General features: G+C 50.9%; 1 protein-coding gene across 1 annotated transcript; it reads left to right on the top strand.

Annotated features, from left to right (window-relative positions):
- The first annotated feature begins 2,200 nt into the window (after nucleotides 1–2,200).
- Nucleotides 2,201–3,594, top strand: LOC146170859 (uncharacterized). Its single transcript, XM_084586732.1, has one exon. The coding sequence runs from the start codon at nucleotides 2,201–2,203 to the stop codon at nucleotides 3,386–3,388; it is 1,188 nt and encodes a 395-aa protein (XP_084442858.1). The 3' UTR covers nucleotides 3,389–3,594.
- Nucleotides 3,595–17,935: the final 14,341 nt, after the last annotated feature.

Raw genomic sequence — 17,935 nt, forward strand, 5'->3', positions numbered from 1 at the left:
AATCACGTCGTAGACTGGTGCTAGCGCCCGACAGAGGTCAGCTGCATATGTAAGTCTGACCTCAGTCTGTCTAGGAATCCCAGATAGTTGTTGCTGTTGTGACGCCAGGCGCACCTCGTCCCGAACGACTTCAGTCAGCAATATAACGACCGCGCGCAGTGAGACAACTCGAGGGTTTGTAATTCCTCCCTGATGATTCACCTGATTAGGTCACGGAAAACGGCTACATCATCCTCTAGCGGCATCGAAGAAACAGCGGGCCCAAGTGTGCTTACACCTCGATTGTATTGCCAGGCTCGTTGCAGGAGCGTCGCCGCCATTGTGGTCACTTCAGTAAGGAATTCGGCAATAGTACGCGATGGACTGCGCCCAAAACCAGCAAAAAGCTCCTACTTGACCCCGCGCATGAGGTAGCGAAGCTTCGTCTCCTCGGCCATGGAGGGGTCAGCAAGCTTCAAGAGGCGCGTCAAGTTCTCCACATACATGCGGACGCTTTCGTTAGCCCTCTGGTTAGGAGAGTGAAGCGCAGCTTCAGCTTTCTCCCGGCGGTCTGCGTTGGGCAATGTAGCTAGGACATTTTGGCGAAATGTCTCCCAGGCGGACAGGTTGCTCTCATGATTCCCGTACCATGTCCTTGAGGAGTCCTCGAGTGCAAAATACACGTTATGGAGCTTACGGTCGTCGCTCCAACCGTTGTCGCGGGCGACCCGCTCGAATGTGTCAAAGCCAGTCTTCCGCATCCTCATACACGTCGCCGTGGAAAGATGGAGGTGTTCGCGGCGTGTGGTAGAGGATGGGCGCCGGAGACCTGCTATCTGTGGCCATTTCTGGTGGAACAGGCGGTCGAAGCTGCGTCGTCCTCGTCGAGGTAGTAAGAGGCCCGAGTTCAGGTGACTGGACGCGGAGGCGGCGGCTTGGGTGCTGATGGACCGGTGTGAGATCCGTGTTTCTATCTTGAAGGCGTACGCAAGTTGGGAAGCGTACCCAGCTCGACTCTACCAGATGTGTAACAGTTGTTACACGAAAGAATTATTGCAACCGCTGAACGAGAGCACTGAGAGGGCTGAACCTGGAACGCGGGCAACAGGAACGGGCGGACACTTCAACGTCCTCTACTTCTACCGAGTGCGCTCTTCTTCTCCTCTAATGCACGTGTCAATATTCCGCCATTCATGACTTTGAGAACCCCGGCGCATGCCGTTAGTAATATTCTGTCCTTAAAAAAATAACCTATACGGTCAATTCCCCTCTTTCAGCCAGGGCTGGCGATCTCTGTAATCATAGTGCTATGTTTTGCACCCATTGATTAAATGTCACTCAAACCACAGCACAAGTTCAGCACATTAGCTTTGAAGCGTGCCTTTCATAATTAGCTCGCCCCACCGGGGTGGTGCAGTGGTAAGACGCCCGACTACTGCGCCGGAGTACCCGGGTTCGAACCCGATCGCTGCGGCTGCGTTTCGTTTGAGGCGAAACGAAGAGGCGTCCGTGTGCTGTGCGATGTCAGCGTTGTTGTTGTTGTGGCTGCAGGAAGAAAGAAAAGAAAATGCACCGGCCTGGTACTGGCTCTGTTGCAGAGCCCTCCACTGCGGCCCCTCTTTCTCTCTTCCACTTTAACTCCCACCTTCCTCCCTCCCCTTACGGCGAGGTTCAGATGTCCACAGAAAATTTGGATGACGCTTAAGCTTCGCCTTCAAGAGTGGAACGCGATAGCCTTATTGAACCTCGTCGAGAAAACTTACTAAACGCAAGGGTATTGGGGCATCCTCGCATCGGTACCCGCGCGGCCCGAAGGGGAGAAGCGGGTGAGCGAAGATAGTGATCTAAAGAAAGGAAAGACGCTTGATTGTACAACCCGTGAGGGTACACGGCGAAACGTCAGGGGCGAGTGGCGCGCCACGTGTCGGGGCAGCGCCGCACATTGCGAGGAGCGGTTCTTCTGTGTTTGCCGCAAGATGGCTCTGCATGTGCGCAGAGCGCAGAAGAAATGTAGCGGAAACCTACTTCGCTACTCGTGTAACTGCGACTTCTGTAAGTAACATGCTCATAATTACCGATATACACTGCAGTATAACGTTCTACGGCATGTTTCTAAGGCAACACCGCATTCACTAGAAGCGCTTTTGTACCGCTTTCAAGCATCGAACTCGTGGCTGAGTGGGGGATTCTGCTTCCGGCCACGCCAGTGAATGGACGCAGGATGCAGGGCTCCGCAGGAGCGGCTTCAGCGGCCATGTCGGGCCGCGGTAATAGGGCTATGGAACAGGATAATGACTACCAGGTTGTTCTGCCAAGTCTTCCAACAGGGCGTTTTGTGTTAAACACAGTTTTTTTGCACGCGCATATCAGGGCCCGCCCGTACCGGGTGGAAGATTTCCGAGACGCGTTGGCTCAGCGTTCGCTGCTCCCTGACATCGCCATGGGGGCGTATCGCATGAGCCACGTCTGGGCCATCACTATGAAAGAGGCGGATGCTGTGAAGAAGATTGCTGGAGTGGGTGAGTTGTGTGTGAAGCAACGTCGCTGCCTCGTTATTGATCCCGTTAACCAGGATGTGAGGCCGAAGCTCCCCTGGTTGCTTCACAACGTTCCGGATGGAGATGTGCGTGTGGCCTTCGCGCCGTATGGAAAGGTTTCCGAAGTGGCCAGGGAGCGCTGGCGCGTGCATGGCATATGGGATAACGGTTCAACTAGCAGGATTGTCACCTTGAAGATGAAAGTGGGGGTCAAACTGGACGACTTGCCGCACCAGCTGAACGTCGGCGGTGAGTTGGCGCTCGTTGTAGTACCTGGAAGGCCTCCGTTATGTCTCCGTTGTCGAAGTACCGGCCACATTCGCCGAGAGTGTAAGGTTCCGTGTTGTGGTGCATGCCGTCGTTTTGGCCACGAAGAAGGGCAGTGTTCTCGCAGCTACGCGAGCATCGCTGGACCTGGGAACAGCGAAGATTTTTCCGAGCATCTGATGGATGAGGCGGACGCAGAAGAGGCAGCCAAAACAACCGGGCAACCGGCAAGGAATGATGGGCCGGTGTTGACCCCTTTGACAATGAGGAGGACGTCCACGGCCGTTGCGACAGCGGATTCTGCACCAGTGGAGAATGGTTCCCGACTGGACGCAAGTAACAGCGTGGCGGACGCCAGAGAACCTGTGCTCGAAAGCCAAGGCAGCGCGGAGTCTCCCAACTCCGAAGTTATGGACTTCAACGCAGGAGTAAGCGGCCTACCCGTTGGGAAGCGGCCCCATGATGAGAGCGCCGGTGAGGATCTGAAGCCTGGTGGTGGCAGTGACGAGCCGCCATCGAAAGCAGCGGGGGTTCGACGTTCGACGTTGAGGCCTCGGCTGAACGTTTCGTCCGAGACGCGGCAGGCGGGGAAACCGCCTCCGTAGTTTGGACGTGACCTAATGCATGTGAGTGCAGGGGGTGCGTCAGCCGTCATAGCCTGTTTTCGGCTGTGGCTCTTTGACTGTGTTTATGGAAGGTGGCAAGTTCGGTGGTCAGGCACGCCTCAGTACGCATTCAGACATCCCTTTGGGAGGCCGGATACGAGCACGTACGCTTTGGAACCTCGGACAAGCAGAGCAACATGGACGATTGAGATAGGCATCACATGGATCGGGCGCCGTTTTCTCTGGATGCGTGGCAATTAAGCTAGATGTCCCATTACGTGTAGCAACCTTGAATGTTAGAGGGCTTGGAGCCCGAAGGCGGCAATGCCAGTTGAATCGCCTGCTGCTAGATAATGAAATCGACTTATTAGCCGTTCAAGAGTCGAAGATAGAATCTCAGGACCATGCAGACCGCATGGTGTCTGTTTTCCATGCAAACTTTGATGTGTGTGTTTGTCACTCTGTGGGGGCATCGGGCGGATGCCTTCTTTTCATTCGCAATACTTTGGGTATAAGCGTACACTGCGTATTTGCATGCGAAAGTGACCGACTCTTGGTTGTTGACTTTTTGTTCTCAAATTTATTTTGGCGTGCTGTCTGTATGTACGCCCCCAATGTTGAAAGTGATCGTCAAAACTTCTTTTATTCAGTCTAGCCGTACTTGAAATGTGACAAAATTTTGCTTGTATTGGGCGATTTTAACTGGTTGTGGGCTGCTACTGATCGAGTGAAGATTAGACCAGTGAAAGACAAGAGCGCTGAACTGTTGAATGTATTGGTGCATGACTATTGCTTGGAAGACATTGGAAATGTGTTTTCTGCTGGAACCCGTCCGGAATACACGCACTTTCAACGCGATAGTCATGCGAGACTAGACAGGCTGTATGTATCTACTGATCTCTTTCCAATATGTACCGACTATAATGTAAAACCTATTTCGTTTAGTGATCATTGCCAAGTTAGTGCGACTTTTGGAATAAAGGTTGAGAAATCTGTTTTCAACTGGCATCTATGGAAACTGAACGAGAAAATTTTGGAGGACGAAGAGTTTGTTAAGGTAATCACGAACAATTTGGAATGTTTGCTTAAGGTGCATGAAGAAAGCCATGCAGATAAATGGGAAAGATTTAAAGAGCAGGTGAAGATAAAAGCAATAGAAAAGAGCAGTGTTATTCGGTACAAACAGAAAGAAACAGAAAAGGAACTTCATGGACAACTTAAGTGCCTGTTGTGCATGGAAAGCTGTGCGCCAGGAAAGTTCACGAAGCAAATAAGAGATGTGAGATGTGAAATCTCATTTAGAAAGAATCGACGCTGAGAAGTACAAAGCCGCGGTTATACGTGCAAGAAGCGATAAACTGTGGGCTGGCGAGGCGCCGACAAAGCGAGCGCTATCAGGTGAAAAAAGGTATGCTTGCCAGAAGGAAATCAGGCAAATAAGACATGAAGGGCAGATTACAAACGATGCTAAAGATATAAAGTGTGCGATTCTGAAACATTTTGCTGAACTTCTGAGTAATACGCGCGAACATAGTGAAGGGTTTCCAAAAGAATATTTACAGCTAATGCCAACGCTCGAAGATCATGTGAAAGAGAGCCTTGAAATGCCTATTACATTGCAAGAGATAGAAAAAGCCATAGATGACCTCCCATGGGGGAAAGCCCCTGGACCAGATGGGCTGAGCGCCTCCTTTCACAAAGCATTTAAAAACCATGTTTCCAGCCTTATGTTGGAAGTGATAAGAGAAGCCTACGAACGCAAACAAGTGCCATTATCATTTACTACGTCACACATCGTACTTATTCCAAAAACTGATGATCCGGAGAAACGCCTGTTGGTGAAGTCCTATAGGCCAATAAGCCTGACAAATGTTGATTACAAATTCTTTATGAAGGTTTTAGCGAAGAGATTGCAGAGTGTAATAGCCAAATTAGTCGGACCGCACCAAACGTGCGGCATAAGAGGTCGCAGCATCGTCACAAATATACATGTGGCACGAACCGTACTGGAATGTGTAGACACGCTTGGAAGTCAGGTTGCCATGATTCAGCTGGATTTGGAAAAAGCGTTCGATCGCGTATCACACGACATCCTTTTCTCCATTCTAGAGCATTGTAACCTGGGCTCGGTAATCGTGGAGGGAGTGAGAATGGCGTACGCAAACTGCTCGACGCGTATTATAGTGAATGGCGATCTCACTGACAGTCTCGCAGTGCGTTCTTCGGTGAGGCAAGGATGCCCACTCTCTCCTCTGCTTTTTGCAGCCTATCTCGACCTATTATGCTTGGCCATTCTCAATAATGAATGCATCTCGGGTTTCAAGCTTCAATCGGCGCATGTGAAGCTACTTGCATACGCGGACGACATTGCAGTATTTTGTGAAAACAGAGAGAGAGCATTTGTGACTTGGTTAACGTTGTTGAAAAGTTTTGTGACCAGACTGGATGTCGGGTTAGCTGGGAAAAAAGCTCCGGATTTTGGCACGGCTTATGGGATGCTGAACCGGCTTCTTTCTCCCGATTGCAATGGTCTTCCGTGCCAATGCAGTATCTGGGTGTGCCCCTACAATGTTATCGCGATCCTAGCTTACATTGGAAGAAAAAAACAAATAAGTGCGAGAGAAAGCGGAAGCATGGCAGGGAAGGCAACTGTCAATCTTTTCACGCGCGTTCATCTGCAATGTTTTTTTGATTTCAAAGATATGGTATGTAATGAATGTTCTATGTGCGTCACGAACTGCCATTCAAAAAATTCATCGTGTGCGGTTTTTCTTTGGACTTCGACCTGGGAAAAGACGAGGCGAACGAATTTATTTTTTTCTTTAAAAAGCGGAGGAGTCAGTTTGATTCATTTGTTTCTGCGCCAAGTGGTATCGTGTTTTTTTTTTCTTCGCGACCAAAATGACACCTTTTTAAGAACAGTCATGCAAGTGCGGCTGCAAAGGCTGTTACCCGGATTTCTTGTCTCCTCAAGTGAAAACATGCGTGGTGCTGTCACAGGATATTTGCGCGAGGTAGTTCTCTCTTACAAGTTGTTAGAAGTGCGTTTTTCCCGTGAATATTTGTACAGTGTTGGCAAGAAAAAGCTGTACAAGGACCTAGTGGAAATAATGCTGCCGGCACCTTTGTATCGTGAGCCCTACCGTGGAGGCCCAGGGCAGGATAATTTAAAACGAGTGAAGAGGATGCCAGTTCGACCGGCTGCCAAAACGTTCTTTTTTAAGTTGCACTCGAACACTCTACCCGTCAAAACCTGGCTTCACGAAAAAAAAATCTATGTCCCTTGGACGACAAACTGCCTGCTTTGCAAGAAGCCAGAGACAATTGAACACATATTCTTAGACTGCTTGGATGCAGTATTTCCTTGGGACGTGCTACAAAGAACAATTAAAAAAGAGCTACCAATAAATCCTTATGGCATCCGGTTTTTACCGGTGGAGAACGAAGACGTACCCTATGATTTATAATGCTTCTGGGCCTCCACAGTGTGATGTTATATATGGGCCCAGGTCCGTTCAGGAGCTCTGGGCAGGTAGCAGAGCAGGTTCACAGACACACGGACGCTTTTCTTTTCTTGACCAATTAACGTAACTGGCAACAGACATGCATACAGCCTAGCTTATCCTAATAGGATATGTCCCAACACAAAACCGTCCTACTTCTGGTTTTCCGCTCGTGGACTAGATGCCGCTGCAGGCGAGTCCGCCGGTGCTCCGTTCACGCCAGTCGCCCGAGGACTCGGTAGCGCGGCAGGCCACGCTCCAGCGTCTGTGTCCGGCGTCTGCTTCACAGTCCGGGGTACTGCGGTGTACCGCGGGGTACCGCGTCACGCCCGGGTACTGCAAAGTGCGGCACCAGTGCGGCAGCACAAGTGTGGCGGCCAGGCACGATGGAGCTGGGCAGTACCAGACCCGGACCAGGTGCCCGGCAGGTGCTGGCGAGCCGGCCTTGTACGCCAGGCCCAGGACGATGAACTCCGCCGCCAGCGACGCCCAGGAACGTCCGACCCGTTCGCTTGTCGGAACAAACTCACGCGCACTGGCCCGCCCCGCACGCGGCCACACTTCACTTCCTTTCGAGCCACCCGCACACTCGCCACAATCACCATCATCACAACCTCCCCCCGTTCCAAGACAGTTTCTTGCAACTGTTCTGGCGCCGGGAGGGGGGAGACGTGGCGGGAAATAAATGCACAAACTACACAAATAACCACAAAGCAGAAACACACAAAAATTCGTCACAATCCACACACCATTCACAATCCACAATGCAACACACGAGTTCGTTTTTTTTTTTTCTAAATCCCGTTCCAGTCAGCAAAACACACTACTACACCTTTCACACACGGCTCATGTAATCGGCACCAACGTTATCGCTCCCTTTTATGTAGTCTATGCTGAAGTTGTATTCCTGGAGGAATAAACTCCACCGCAACACTCGATTGTTCATATGCTTCGCGGATATGCTTCAATCTGAGAGCGCACTCTGTGAATGTGGTCTTTCCCGGCAAGTCTGAGAAAATCCCCTCGAATTCTTGGAGCAAGCCACGCACTTCTTCAGCTTGCACTTCCGAGAGACTTGACGCCAACTTGACGTCCGTTGCGCACTGCGTTCGATGCAAGCTCACAGAAGGTAGTTCTACTGAGTCCTCTTCAGGTGTCTATGTCCAGTGAGGTGGAGTCGAGTTCAGCAGCTGCTGAGACTGGATGAATAGTCGGAGGGTTTCGTTCTTCGTACTTCTTCAACATGTTAATGTGAAAAATTTTCCTTTTATGTCCTAGGTCCACGATGTAGTCCACATCGTTTCTACGGTCTATCACTGCATGAGCAGCTTATTGGATTCAGTCGGTAACAAAATCAGAACCTTGTCACCTGGTAACAGTTTTCTGGGCCGACTTTTCCGGTTATAATACAGTTTCTGTTTCTGACGTGCTCGTGCTAGTTGTTCGTGAGCAATCTGGCACGTATCCTCCAAACGGTTTCTGAGCTCGACGAGGTAGGTGTATGTTGACCGAGTATCTCCATCGATATGCTGATTGGTCCAGAGCTCCTTCAGTACTGTTAGTGGTCCTCGCACATGACGGCCGTAAATCAACTCAAAAGGAGAAAACCCAAGGCTTGCTTGTGGAACTTCTCGGTATGCAAACAGTAACGGTGGCAGATACCGATCCAAAGACCTAGGTTTTTCTTGGCACATCCTCTTCAGCATAGTTTTCAATGTTCCATTGAACTTCTCCACAAGACCATTTGCCATGGCATGGCAAGGTGATGTCTTCAGAAGCTTGATGGAAAGAAGACGACCAACTTCACTCATGAGCTCTGAGGTGAACGTGGCTCCTTGATCGCTCACCATTTCTTTCGGTATGCCAATGCGGGAAAACATCTCAACGAGCGCTTCAGCAACATGCACAGCATCAATAGCTGGAAGTGGGACGGCGTCTGGGTACCGTGTTGCAAAGTCAGTCAAGGTGAGCACATATCGGTTTCCTTTATCAGACGTAGGTGAGAAAGGTCCTATGAGATCGACGGCCACTCGTTCGAAAGGAGTGGTAATCAGTGGCATGTTGCCTAAAGGGGCAATGCCAACTTTGCCTTTCGGTGTTGTTCTCTGACACTTATCACATGACTTAACGAATCGTTTAACATCTCCATGTATGTCAGGCCAATAAAAGTCCTGAAGTATACGATCAGTAGTACGTCTGATCCCTTGATGTCCGGCCATAATACTTTCATGTGCTATTTGTAAGACTGATTGCCGGAGTTTTTGTGGAACAACAACCTGCTTGAAAATCCTTCCCGATGTCATACAGTAATATCGATAAAGAATATCCTCTTCTTCACAAAAATGGTACGAATTACCTTTACCTGATCGGAATTCCTTATCTACCTTAAGGAAGAGCCGTTTTAAGGATACATCTTTCTGCTGCTCTTCTGCTAACTGGTCCTTTGTCATGTCACACAGAAGAATGGGTGGCACGCACAGCGGTGTTTTCTTTTCTGTTGGCTTGGCCAAGGCTGCAACACATCGTCTAAAATTCACAGGTCGCTCCTGTTCTCGGGAATCTTGCGAGGTATGAAGCTCTAGGCTGCTTGAGGTCATCCAGTCGTGATTGGGATCATCTGGGGCCCTGACACCTGGTATATTCCCAAGCACGAGATCATACAAGGGCCGCTTCATGCAAAGCGCGGTCACCTCGCCTTTGAAATATGGCGTGTCCACTGGTACTCTTGCCACCGGTAACTGGGTTACCGTACCATTGACAAGTACTATCCTCTCGGTCTGCCCTGTGAAGCAGTTCTTTGGGACCAAACCCCGGCGGACAATAACGACATTACTACCAGTGTCTCGAAGCACGCACACTTGTTTCCCCATCACAAACCCTTCTACAATGGGCATTCTTCCTGTTGAATTCTGAGGTGCGTCTTTACTGACCTGCGCCCAACTGCTAGAGTCGGATGGGCTCCGGGCCGTATGCCAGTCAAGATGATCAGCACGTTTGGGAGCCTGAATTGCAGAGCATGCGGCACTCTGTTCTTCCTCTTGGTGTCGATTCCTGCAGTTTTCGGCCTTGTGTCCCACCTTTCCACACGAGTTGCACTTGAGCACCGGTCTAGTGGACGTGCGGCAATCAGAAGCCCGATGTCCTGGACGATTGCATAACATACACCGCAACTGGGGTTTATTCGGCAGGCTGACGGAACTCTTGATATGAGGTTTCTCTTCGTCAGGGACTTTACCGATGTTCGAATAGTTCTGAGCTTCCAAGTATCGATCGGTTGCGTCTGCCATGATGTCGAGTGTCTTGCACTCCCGTTCTTTCAGAAACACAACGAGTTTCGGGTGGCAACACCGCAGGAACTGTTCACCGATCACATGATCGCGCAGGTCTTCAAATGTCTTGGGAACACTCGCCATTTCGATCCAATGGTCGAAGTAACCCGAAAGCCTGGCGGCTAACTGCCTTCCCGTCTCGCCACCTTCTGCTCGAGCTTTTCGAAATTTCTGATGGTAACCTTGAGCCGTGAATTTAAAGCGCTGCAGAAGAGCCTTTTTGACCTTTTGATAATCTAATGAATCTGCAGCTGACATCCTGCCGATCACGGTCAAGGCTTCCCCAGTTAGGCACATACTTACGGCCATCGCCCATTTATCTTGAGGCCAGTCCTGTCCCACTGCCACACGCTCAAACCGTTGCAAATAGGCATGCAGGTCATCTCGTCGCTCGTCAAATAGGGGTAGCAGTTTTTGAGGGTTGAAAAGCTGTACTTGTGGCGCTGACACTATGGGCTCGATATCATCTGTCGTGTTGCTCCTCGCTCCTTCTTGGAGTCTGAGTTTCAATTCCAAGATTTCTTTCTCTCTCTCCGCGGCTATGCGAATTTGCTCTCTTTCAGCAGCACGTTCGGCCCTTTGCTCCGCGCGTTCCTTATCTATCCAGTCTCTCAGCTCGGAGCCTGAGAAACCCAGCGGAGCGCCCAACGTGGCTAGACGCTCTAGGTCCATCTTTGCTCAAACGTCGCGATGCGTGTGAACCCGTCCTCGACTCTCTGCCCTCTCTCTGAATGATTAGTTCCTTGAATCTACTAATTTCTAGGATCCTGGCAGGCTCGCCAAATTGTGATGTTATATATGGGCCCAGGTCCGTTCAGGAGCTCTGGGCAGGTAGCAGAGCAGGTTCACAGACACACGGACGCTTTTCTTTTCTTGACCAATTAACGTAACTGGCAACAGACATGCATACAGCCTAGCTTATCCTAATAGGATATGTCCCAACACAAAACCGTCCTACTTCTGGTTTTCCGCTCGTGGACTAGATGCCGGTGCAGGCGAGTCCGCCGGTGCTCCGTTCACGCCAGTCGCCCGAGGACTCGGTAGCGCGGCAGGCCACGCTCCGGCGTCTGTGTCCGGCGTCTGCTTCACAGTCCGGGGTACTGCGGTGTACCGCGGGGTACCGCGTCACGCCCGGGTACTGCAAAGCGCGGCACCAGTGCGGCAGCACAAGTGTGGCGGCCAGGCGCAATGGAGCTGGGCAGTACCAGACCCGGACCAGGTGCCCGGCAGGTGCTGGCGAGCCGGCCTTGTACGCCAGGCCCAGGACGATGAACTCCGCCGCCAGCGACGCCCAGGAACGTCCGACCCGTTCGCTTGTCGGAACAAACTCACGTGCACTGGCCCGCCCCGCACGCGGCCACACTTCACTTCCTTTCGAGCCACCCGCACACTCGCCACAATCACCATCATCACACACAGCTTGTGGAAAACACGGATGCAAGTAAGGCATGAAGATATTAACATTCGCAGTGTACGTGAAAATTTTGTTGAAAGTGCTGTTTATCTACGGGAGTGTATCTGCGCGCTCCCCGACCCACCACAGTGGGCAGAAGTTCTGGATGACCTAGTAAAATTGAAGAAATTTTAACCTCACACGCTTTTAACCTCACACGCGTCAGCTCAAGGGCAGCTGGTCTTTTATTAAGTGTGACAATTTGTTGTTCATGTATACCTCGGAAATAAAGAAAAAAAAACTCGTGGCTGAGTGGTAGCGTCTCCGTCTCACACTCCGGAGACCCTGGTTCGATTCCCACCCAGCCTATCTTGGAACTTGCTTTTTATTTATGAAGTGCATGTTTATTTATGAAGTGCATGCCGGGATTTATCGCTCACTGGACGCCGACGACACCGGCTTTTCTGCGACACGAGCTCCTTAACGCTACCGCGTTAAAACAAGCGAGACACTTACCGCGCCTTTCCCTTCGTGCAGACAGAAACTGATTTATTAAAACTGAATTATTTATAGGAAGGGAAAGGCGCGGTAACTGTCTCACTTGTTTTCTGTGGACACCGCAGCCGCGCCGTAAGGGAAGGGAGGAAGGTGGGAGTGAAAGTGGAGATAAAGAGGCGCCGCAATGGAGGGCTACGGAGTAATTTCGACCACCTGGGGATCTTTAACGTGCGCTATCGCACAGCACACGGACGCCTCTTCGTTTCGCCTCCATGGAAACGCAGCCGCCGTGGTCGGGTTCGAACTCGGGTACTCCGGCACAGTAGTTGGAGTACCCGGGTTCGAACCCGACCTCGGCGGCTGAGATAACATACGGAAGAAAAGGAAGAGGGAAAAAAAGACGCACGCCGCAACAACAGCCGTCGTCCACCACTGAAACGGTGGCGGGTGCAATGACGGCCTAAAACAAAATTGTGTGGCAGGCTATCCACCGCCGCAAGCAGCGGTACCTGTCTCAGCCCCATCAGCTATAGTCCCTTGTTAAAGATCCCCAGGTGGTTGAAAGCCCACCGGGGTGGTGCAGTGGTAAGACGCCTGACTACTGTGCTGGAGTACCCGGGTTCGAACCTGACCTCAGCGGCTGCGTTTCAGTGCAGGCGAAACGAAGAGGCGTCCGTGTGCTTCGCGATGTCAGCGCACGTTAAAAATCCCCAGGACCAGGTGGTCGACATTACTCAGTAACCCTCCACTACGGCTCCTCTTTCTCTCTTTCCACTTTCACTCAACATCTTCTTCCGTTCCCTTACGGCGCTGTTGCGGTGTTGAAACTACTCCATAGCCCTCCACTATGGCTCCTCTTTCTCAGTTTCCACTTTGACTCCCACTTTCCTCCCTCCCATACGGCGCGGTTCAGGTGTCCACAGAAACAAGCGTGACAATTACTGCGCCTTTCCCTTCCGGTGAACCAATTATTATTATTATCATAATTGGCTCAAAGGAATGGAAAGGCGCAGTATTGGTCACACTTGTTTCTGTGGACACCTGATTTGTTCTGTAAGGGAAGGAAGGTGGGAGTGAAAGTCAAATGGAGCTCTGAAGCGTGGCTTTCATAATTGGTTCACATGAATGGAAAGGCGTAGAATCTGTCACACCTTTTACTTTAAACACCTGATGTCTTTATTTTTTTATTTAGATTTATTTATAGGAAGAGAAAGGCGCGGTAACTGTCTCACTTGTTTTTCTATGGGCACCGCAACCGCGCCGTCAGGGAGGGGAGGAAGATGGGAGTGAAAGTGAAAAGAAAGAAAGAGGAGCCGTAGTGGAGGCCTATGGAGTAATTTCGATCACCTGGGAATCTTTAACTTGCGCTGACATCGCACAGCACACGACGCCTCTTCGTTTCGCCCTTTAAACTACTGAATCGCGCTGTAAGGAAAGGAAGGTGGGAGTGAAAGTGGAGCTGGTTACGAGAGGCAAAGCAGACTCCACGAAACCCAGGAAGGGGCGCCAAAAAGCTGGGCTCTAATGGGAAAGCCGAGAGCACCGAGCCTAGTATCATGCCTTGGCTTCCCAGAGAAACGGGATCCGATCTGAGGCTACCTAGAGTGAACTCTGCTGTCCGTTCGGATAGGAATGATAGGACGTAAATAAGTGCCTAGCAGTTCCACTTCGGATGCGAGCATTCAAGGCCCGCGCCGCTATGCTCAGCTCAGACCCGGTAATCCAACTTCGGGCCATCGAGCGTGCAACCCAGGTCGCCAGAATTCGGGTGGTTCTGGTGGTGGAAAGCATTTATTAAAAAAGGAGAGGTTGCTTGGAGAGTCTCCTCTAGTGGGCAGCTCTCCTTACAACACCAGGTGGAGTCCCTTATTCCGAGACTCCATTGATCTGGGCTGCAACACGAGCTCGCTAGATCAGCGCTTGTGCCGCTAGATCCAGACAGCCGAGCTGGGCCGCCTCCCAGTCCTCTTGGGTAGCGGAAGGGATTATGGGTAAAAGAGAAGGATTTAGCCGGCATGCGCAGGCCACGTGAAAGGTGTCAGGCACCTCTCCACAGAAAGGTCAGCGGCCAGAAAAGGAAGGGTCGCAATGTTTGAGTAATGCCGGGCATAGTAGAGTATTAGTAAAAAGTGTAGGAAGTATTCTTTGGTCCGCTTTCTCTAGCCACTTGAGAGGAGCCAGGTACTGACGGTGCGAGTTCCAGCAAAAGGCACAGATTTCTTGAAAAGTTAAGACAGGATAAGTGTCCTGGTCCAGATCGGTAGGGTATACGCCGGGGGCCCGGTTAGTGAATGCGCGGGAGGCTGAGTTGACGGCCTCATTCCCTAGTAGGCCCTGTTGGCCTGGCGTCGAAATGAGAAATCGGGTCTGGGGATCCTGATCCCAAGCTGCTCTCCGAAGTATTCTTTGTGCGGTAGGCGTTATCCAGCCAAGCTCATAATTCCGACAGGGCCCTCGCGAGTCGGATAGGATGAATTTAGATTGAGGGTGGGAGGCAGCGAGGGCGATTGCTACCTCCTCCGCGTGGGTTGCGCTAGGGGCTTTAAAAGTGAGGTTATCCACTTGTCTTTCCTCGTGAACGACTGCAGCCGTGTACCATCCTCCCCTGGAATGGTGCGGGCCCGCAACATCCACAAATAAAACATTGTGTTTAGAGCCATAATGGCAGTGCAGAGCATTTTCCCGCGCCTGACGCTGTCCATTGTGGTCTTCTCTGACCATTTTGGTAGGAAGGGGTCGAACACGGAGGGCTCTGGCACTCGTACTCGTGGAACTCCATAGCTCTGGCACTTGTACCCTTTCCTTCAGGGGCTCCTGGCCATCTAGCACGGAAGCTCCTGCCTGCTTGACTTTCTCAAATAATAAATGTTTGTTCTCCTCCTCCTCCCGATGCGTAATATTTAATTACGACCACAGCCTGCTGCTGTTTACCATCTATTTGGCCATCATTCCCCGTGGTTATCCACAGGGCGATATCGTCCGCAAAGAAAGTGTGCTGCAGATCCGGTAGGGGAGCAAGCTTGGGGGAAGGATAATGAGTGCAAGTATAAAATTGAAAGGCGAGAGCACTAAGCCTTGTGGCGTGCCTCGGTTTCCAGAGGAACGGGATTCAATCTGAGGCTACCTCGAGTGAGCTCTGCTGACCGCTTGGATACGAATTATCAGGCGTAAATATTTGTCTGTTCTCTCATATGAGATGTTGTCGAAGGTATTGCTCAGGTGCAGCCCACACATGTTCCGCGTTGTTGTTGTGGCTGTAGGAAGAAGGAAAAGAAAATGCACGGGCCTGCTACTGTCTCTGTAGCTGAGCCATCTCCGCTGCCTCGTACTGACAGAAGAGAAAATAAAAAAGAAATAGAAAGAAGAGGGAGAGAAAGACGCGTGCCGCAACAACAGCCGTCATCCACCACCGAAGCGCTGGCGGGTGCAATGATGGCCTGCAGGAAATAAAAATTTGTGTCTTGCTTACACAGTCGCAAGCGGCGTAGGGCCAGGAACTGCCACTCTTCACCACCTTCCCCACACATTCATGTGGAATGCGCAGCACGTCGTTCTTAAGCTGGCGCAGCACGTGCTGTGAAGACAATAAAACTGGTTGAGCCAGGTGGTTCGTGATTTTCTACGGAACTGAAGAGCGCAAACAGAAGACAATACACGGAGAAGAAGAGAACAGGACATAGCGCCTGTCCTTGTGTTATATTCTTCTCTGTGGATTGTCTTCTGCTTGCGCTGTTCAGTTCTGATAGGGCAAGTTTGCCTGAAAGCTTGTCATTTTTGGAGTGTGTATGTCGTGGTCTGCTGCGTAATATTTTAGGACGGTTAATTATGACGTGTTCCATCAACTTTCCGATGCGAGACCTAAGACAGACAGGCCGCAGATGCTCGATGCAGAAGTGAAACGAACAGGCGCCCATGTGCTGTGCCATGTCAATGCACATTAGATCCGCCGGTGGTCGAAAAAACTCCGTAGCCCTTAGCTACTCCTCTTTCTGTTTTTCCACTTTCATTTCCGCTCCCTCCTTTCCCTTACGGCGCGGTTCAAGTGTTCACAGAAACAATTGTGAAAAAACTAAGGCTTGTTGTCGAGTGGATATGTCTTTTTTAGAGCACTTCTTAAGGATATATCCCCAGGATCGCGTTGTGGTTGGGGGTGATTTTAACGCCATGCACACCAGCTGGGGATATAATCGCTCAGATGCTAGGGGAAGGCACCTTTGGCAGCAAATTGTCAGAGCGAAATTGACCATAGCCAACGACCTCACTCTACCCACTCGTCTTGGCCAGCACAAAGGTCAACAAGACACTTCCCTAGACTTGACACTAGTGTCTCATCCCAGTGAGATCCTGTGGTCACGGGCTGATGATTTCATGGGCAGTGATCATTATCCCGTGGTGGTCTCATGGGCTGCTCGAAGGCGAAAGTCATTACAGCGACAACAAGGCCGTCGAATAGAGGAGCACGTCCCATGGGACAATTTCCGTAGGATGCTCGGTGAGGTGAACGTTCCCACAGGATTAGACGAGCTCATCACTCAGATCACCGATGCCAAGAAGAAAGCTACAACGAAGCTTTCAGTCAAATTTGATGCCCCAAAGCCGGACTCTCACCTTTTGCGTCTGTGGAATCGTAGGCTTCGTGCTCTCAAGGCGTATCGCCGATCCGGCCGGACATCCCATCGGAGGCGTGCTCTCGCTCACATTAGCCAAGAAGTTGAGAAGTATACTTTGCACCTCGCTCTCCAAGACTGGCAGCTGCTGTGCCACTCACTCAATGAAACAGTTAACTTGTCGAAGGCCTGGCACATATTTCGAGCTATCCTTGGACGCAAGAAGCCGATTTCCCCTTCCCAAAGTATGGCCCTGAAATTGAACGTCTCCCCGGCAGAGTTAGCTATACAAGCAGGGAAGGTATTTTTTCCCCAACCTGAAAATGCGGATGCCTTGCCTGCGGACCCCTTATCAGGTACATTAAACGAATACGACGTTCCCTTCATATTAGACGAACTGGAGGCAGCACTTTATTACTCCAATCAGAATAGCGCCCCAGGACCGGATGGTATAAGCTATGCAACACTTCTGAACCTTCCCAAGTAACACAAACTTGCCCTGCTGAAAGAGATGAACAAATACTGGGCCGACGGTGAACTTCCTCTTGCTTGGAAGAAGTCAGTGGTAATACCAATTCCAAAACCTGGCAAGCCAAGTCGAACATTACAAGACCTCAGGCCGATATCGCTGACGTCCAACCTTTGTAAGGTCATGGAACGTATGGCTCTAAGAAGACTTGAATGGTACTTAGACAAGTACAACGTCCTGTCTCCTATGCAAGTAGGTTTTCGCCGAGGTCTCTGCGCCCAAGATATTCTCAGAAGGCTTCATAACGACGTTCTCGCATACCCTAGCAGCGCTCAGCTCCGAGTGGTTGTTGGGGTCGACGTCAAAAAGGCGTTTGATTCCGTCCCCACTCGACCATACTTCGCCGGCTCCAGGAAGTGGGGATAGGCGGCAACCTCTACCGCTTCGTGAAAGCCTTTCTTGCAGAAAGAACCTTTTCAGTAATGGTTGGAGATACTCAGGGTGGCTGGCAACGCAACGAAACAGGTGTCCCCCAAGGCGCTGTCTTATCACCGGCTCTCTTCAATATAGCTATGTCAGGTCTGCCGCCAATGCTGTCGTTGATACCGGGTCTCAATTTCGCCGTGTATTCGGACGATATACCGCTGTGCACCAATTCAGGGTCCCCTGCAGCGCAAAAACAAGCCCTACAGACAGGCCTCAATGCCGTCCATGAATACATCGAGAAGTGGGGAATGAAAACCTCTCC

The sequence above is a fragment of the Amblyomma maculatum genome, unplaced genomic scaffold (assembly GCF_055883805.1).
Source record: "Amblyomma maculatum isolate TAMU_Amacu unplaced genomic scaffold, ASM5588380v1 scaffold_31, whole genome shotgun sequence".
In the NCBI taxonomy this organism is placed as follows: Eukaryota; Metazoa; Arthropoda; class Arachnida; order Ixodida; family Ixodidae; genus Amblyomma; species Amblyomma maculatum.